Consider the following 5,654-nt stretch of genomic DNA (forward strand, 5'->3'; position numbering starts at 1 on the left):
AAGAAGAAGAAGAAGAAGAAGAAGAAGAAGAAGAAGAAGAAGAAGAAGAAGAGGAAGAAGAAGGAGAAGAAAAGGAAAGAAGGAGAAGAAAAGGAAAGAAGGAAGGAAGGAAGGAAGGAAGGAAGGAAGGAAGGAAGGAAGGAAGCTGAGTGAGTGGAAGGGCAGCTTCCTGGAGAGGTGGCCCTTGAGCTGGACCCTGAAGGTGGGCTGGATTCTCATGAGCTCAGATGGAGAAGGTGTGCAGATGGAGGAGACTGCATGGGCAAAGGCAGAGTCTGGAAATGCAGGGCATGGGCGGAGAATGATGGCCATTCAGAGGGGGCCAAAGGAAGCATGAGGTGGGTGAGGGTACCTAGGGCCAGCTGAGGAAATGATCCTCCTGAAGGTAATAGGGAGCAATGGAGGGTGTGTGAGCAAAGGAGGTCATGATGAGATCTGAGTGTCAAAGAGACTCCAGAGGCTAGCTACAGGGCAAGAGTGGAGGCCAGGCAGGAAGGGTGATGGATGTAGAGATGGTGAAACTGATTTGGGGGTCATGTTCCCCGAGGAGAAGCTTGCTTTCTCTCCTGACCTGGGGAATAAACTCACCAACTTCCACAGGCTGCCGGCTGTCCGGTGCCGGAACTGCACCTCGGCGCCATCCTGGCGGGCTGGGGTCTCCCACTTCAAGAGCACCTGCCCCGCGGACCCAGACACGGTGATGTCTCTGGCTGACGGAGGGTCGTATTTAACTGGGAGCAAAGATGGGGGTTGGGGAGGGGAGCCAGCATATGTGCGAGTTATTGGTCCTGAAAATTTCAGAAAATCTGCCCCACCCAGCCCAGGATAACCGACCAAGTCCCCAGTATGTGCATCAGGGAAACCCTTACAGGTTCCATCTAAGCCTGGGATTCTATGGATCAAAGATTCAAGACTAACACTCCTTGTAGCAGCATTTTGGTGAGACGGGCACTTTTGTGAATTGCTGACAAGAGGATAATTAATTGAATCTACTTTTTTTAGAGGACTATTAGGGAAATCTTACTAATTTTTTAGACACAGACCTAAAGAGAAACATCTATCATTCTTTCTGCATCTTGGTCGTACCATGCCTGATTCTACCTCAGGGCCTTTGCACTTTCTGTGCCCTTGTGCCCTCTGCCTGGAACACACTTCTCAACACTTTATTCTTGTTGGATCCTTTCTATCCTTCCAGGCTCAACTTGAGCTGGAGGCCTCCTTGACCTCCCAGCAGTATCTCCTCATATGTAATAATCATTCCTGTTCATCACTCCCACTTGAATCTGGGCTCCATGAGGGCAGAGACAGGGACAGGACTCCAGGGAGGCAAGAAAGACAAGGCTGTACAAATACACGGTTGGATCCTGTCTTCATCTTAAAATTTGATATTTTGTTCATCATGGATTTTTTGGCATTAATTTTGATTTTTTTTTAAATATTGCTTTACAGAATTACTTATGTTGACTACTGAGTTTTTTGGCACCCCCTTACAATTTCGTGCCCAAGGCAGGTTCCTCCCTCACCTCACCCTAATTCCAGCCCAGAGCTGCAAACTTTGCTGGCCTCGCTCATGTCCCCTGTGACTCAGCGTAGCAGAGTAGGAGTGCAAATTCTAGATATATGTACGTGGTTGCGTCGTGAAAACAGATATTGAAGACCCAAAAAGGTCCTGGCAGTATTACAGTTTCAGGGAGAAACCAGAAGCAACCGAAGTATCCAGCAGCTGGGGATTGGCGAGGGGACTGTGAAAAACTCTGCCATGTCCCGCAACAATGTCTGATGTGAAAATCGTTGGCATTATCAAGCCCCTGGCCCAAATCTGCACAGGTCTAGGCTCAGGAACCAGAGGTGTCTGTGGGTGAGGAAGGGGCAGCAGGGAGGAGGAGGAGAACAGGGTGCTGACCTGCGCTATGAAGCTTCAGGGTGATCTTAGGCGACTTCTGCGTCTGGTTCTCGGCTCGAGATTCCACCCAGAGCGTGACAAGCTGGAGCACAGCTACACCATCCTGGTCAGAGAACTGCAGGCTGGTGGCTGAGCCCGCGGCAAAGTAGCAGCAGTGCTCGGACTTGAGGCTGCACGAGGGGAGTGTTGGTGCTGAGTTTGGGGTCCTAGGGACCCGCAGGGTGGCTCAGCAGCCCCAGCAGATGGTGCGCATCACATCCCAGCATCTTCTTCTGCCCCTTTGACTCCCCCCTCCCCAGCCTGGGGACTCTATGGGGATCAGCCCTGCAACTGAGTGGTTTGGGGGACCCCAGAATCTTGCAAGATGGGCTGCCACAGGCGGAAGGAAGAAATGAATGAATGGATGGAAGGATGGACAAATGAGTGAGCGGGTGAGGAGGAAGGAAGGACTAGAAGGACCTTAATTGCCACCCAACCTGGATGCCCACCTATGCTGACAGCCCCCCCAAATAGAGTCCTTACCCTCCCTTCTCACACGAGACACTCAGCCTCCAGGAAGGGCAAGGACCCTGCTAAGATCACACCTCTGAGAGCAGGGGAATGGGGGCAGGAGCAAGTGCGGGATGATGTGTGAGGGTTTGGGGACTGGGGCAGGGTCCTCACCAGCACCTCAGGAAGTGGCTGACCCCAGCCGTGGGGCCCTCATACTTCCAGGAACATTCATAACCAGCGCTGACTATCCGGTAGCAGGTCAGGTCCTTGGGGCCTGAAGCTGAGCCTGGAGGAGATCCCAGAGGTTTGAGAATGGACCAAGAGTGGGGAGGGGGGCCCTCCTTGCTGGTGCATGCTCAGGATGAATCTTTGTGACATTTAAGTAATCCGGTGTCAACCTCAGCCTCAGCCCACTCCCAGCACCCTCCCTGCGCCTTTTCCTCCTGTCTCCCGCCTTCTCCCCTGCTCCCCCTGCTCCACCCACACCAGCCTCCTCACCAGTCCTCAAACACACCGGGCTCACTCCCACCTCAGGGCCTTTGCACATGCTGTGCCAGCTGCCTGGAATGCTTTTCCCCCAGATCTTAACATTCCAGTTTCTCCTTCAGTGTCACCTCCTTGACCACCAGCCAGCCTGAAGCAGCCCCCTCCTCCATCCCCCACCTTCCTCCGTCTGGTTTCTCATAGCACATTCTGGTATGCTATCTGTGTGTTTGTTTGCCTTTTATCCACCTCCCACACTAGGCTGTGACCCCAGGAAGTCAGTTGGGCTTGCAGCTGATTCTTTCACACCTAGAACTGTGTCTGCACACAGTAGGTGCTCGGTAAATAGTTCTTGCACAAGAGAATGGACGAAGTGCCTGCTCAGTGGCAGACCCTTGGTGGGGTCCCCCAGGACGCCCGAGCTTGGTGAGGACAGGACAGTAGGCTGTCTGAAAGTAGGCTGACAGTAGGCTAGACCTCAGGTGGGCCTGAATCTTTGGCTGGGCAGGAGGGAGCTGAGAGAGGAGCTGCTAGGGAAGGATCAGTCAGAACCCAGCATGACCTCTCCCCACAACAGGGAACTGTCCCAGACCTGAGTCTGCATCCGGATATGGCGGGTCCTGAAAACAGCACCCACTGGTACTGCAGGCTTCAGCTGCAAAGACAACGAAGAGATAATGACATTCCCAGTCTTTCACTGCATGGGGAAGGGGCTCAGGCTGGGGGCTTGCCAAGCGACCATCCATCCACCCATCCGCTCTCCCATCTATGGATTCACCCACCCAGCCTCCCATCCATCCACACATCCAACCTTCCACCCATCCACCCATCGTGCATGCATGCATTCATCTGTCCTACTATCCATCCATCCATCCATCCATCCATCCATCCATCCATCTATCCATCCACCCTTCCATCCATCCACCCATCTACCCATCCATCCACCCGCTCACTCATCCACTCATCAACCTCTTAGGCTGCTCTTCCAAAGCAACCTAGGATCCCCTGTCCTCCTCCCAGTCTCTGGTCTCCAGCCCTGCCTGACCCCTGAGGGCCCTGAAACCTTGCTGATCCTCAGTTTACAGAGAGGGAAACTGAGGCACAGAGAGGCAAAGTAGTGGCCCGAGGTCACACAGCAGCAACAGCAGAGCTGGAATTAGAGTTCAAACCCAGTCATCTGCAGGGGTCTGGACTCCTTCCCATCCAATTCCACGAGATGGAGAGACAATATGTGCATATATTTAATATAATAATATAATATACACTATAAACATAATCAGTTATCATGTATATCAATTATCTACATAATTTTCCTTATCCTTTTTCTTTTTTTAAAGATTTTATTATTTATTTATTTATTTTTAAAGATTTTATTTACTTACTTGAGAGAGAGAGCACAAGCAGGGGGAGCGGCAGGCAGCGGTAGAAAGAAGCAGGCTCCCTGCCGAGCAGGGAGCCTGATGTGGGACTCGATCCCAGGACCCTGGGATCATGATCTGAGCCAAAGGCAGATGTTTAATTGACTGAGCCAACCCAGGTGCCCTAAAAATTTTATTTATTCATTTGACAGAGAGAGAGAGCACAAGCAGGCCGAGTGGCAGGCAGAGGGAAAGGAAGAAGCAGGCTCCCCGCCGAGCAGGGAGCCCGATGCAGGGCTCGATCGCAGGACCCTGGGATCATGACCTGAGCCAAAGGCAGACGCCCAACTGACTGAGCCACTCAGGCGGCCCTCCTTATCTTTTTCTTAGCATTTCTCACAGAACTCCCGGAAGTGGGAAAGATTCAGAGATTCAGCCCATTCCACAGAAGACAAAGTCGAGACCAGAACGCAGATGCCCAAGTCTGACCCTAGAAGCCAATCTCCCATTTGACAAGAGGGAAAGACTGAGGCACAGAGACACAGAACCTACCCCAGATCCCAGGTCCACAGCCCTCCACACACATGCCGCCCAGCAAGAAGAGCCCTGGTGTCAGGGTGGGGCACTCACCGCCTCGCCCTGGGAGCAGGAGCAGAAGGAGGGGGAACAGCCTGGCCCACGCCTGCTCCATTGAGCCCACGCAGTGGCCTGCAGGACCAGATGAACTTCTGCCAGCCACCCCGTCCTCGCCCCTGAACATGTTGAAGCTGAGTAAGAAAGAAGACTTAAAAGACTAAAAAAAAAAAAAAAAAGTTAGGTATCATGGCCCCTCCTGGTGCAAGTTAAACTGAAAGAGAAACCCAGGAAGTCAGCTCGGTGGTGGTGGCCTCATCCCGGCCACAAACCCACCCGTGGGGCAAGTCTGACCCAGGGCCACAGATCTGGGGGTCTATTCTGCTGGCCCAAGCCCTAGCTGGACAGAAGGTGCCAGCCCCATGAGTAGCCTGTTGCCCTGAGCCCTTGCCTTGGTCTCCAGCCCTCTCTAGCTGACTTCTGAGACTCAGGTGCCAAATGGGAGCCCAGTGTTCTCCGATGTCTGCGTTCACTCTCCCAACAAATCGTTATGAAGTGTTTGCTCTCCACTGCCCCCTCCCCAAATGCCCCCTTCCCCGTTTCCCAAACTCCAGCCCCAGGGCACCCTGGGTCCCAGCTCCTGAAGAGCCCCTTTGCTTCCTTCAGACTAAGCTTTGTCTCTTCTCTGCATCTGTTTCTTGGCATCTGGCTGTCTCAGTTTCTGAATCTTTCTCCCCACTGTCTACAAAGGCCCAAAATGTCCATGGAGAAGGACTGATTCATGCTACAGAGTGGATGAACCTCAAAAACGTCATGCTGAGTGAGAGAAACGAGACACAACAGCT

The 5,654-nt window shown here is 52.8% G+C and overlaps 1 protein-coding gene across 1 annotated transcript in view; it reads right to left on the reverse strand.

The window, feature by feature from the left end:
- The window catches only part of IL12RB1 (interleukin 12 receptor subunit beta 1), an 18,302-nt gene extending 13,358 nt beyond the window's left edge, over nucleotides 1-4,944 (reverse strand). Inside the window, 5 exon segments of the mRNA XM_032412125.1 lie at nucleotides 589-731; nucleotides 1,904-2,073; nucleotides 2,567-2,681; nucleotides 3,471-3,533; nucleotides 4,867-4,944. Of these exon segments, the coding sequence (XP_032268016.1) occupies nucleotides 589-731; nucleotides 1,904-2,073; nucleotides 2,567-2,681; nucleotides 3,471-3,533; nucleotides 4,867-4,927 (552 nt within the window). The 5' untranslated portion in view covers nucleotides 4,928-4,944.
- Between the last annotated feature and the right edge of the window lie 710 nt (nucleotides 4,945-5,654).

The sequence above is a fragment of the Phoca vitulina genome, unplaced genomic scaffold, assembly GCF_004348235.1.
Source record: "Phoca vitulina isolate PV1807 unplaced genomic scaffold, GSC_HSeal_1.0 scaffold13, whole genome shotgun sequence".
Classification (NCBI taxonomy): domain Eukaryota; kingdom Metazoa; phylum Chordata; class Mammalia; order Carnivora; family Phocidae; genus Phoca; species Phoca vitulina.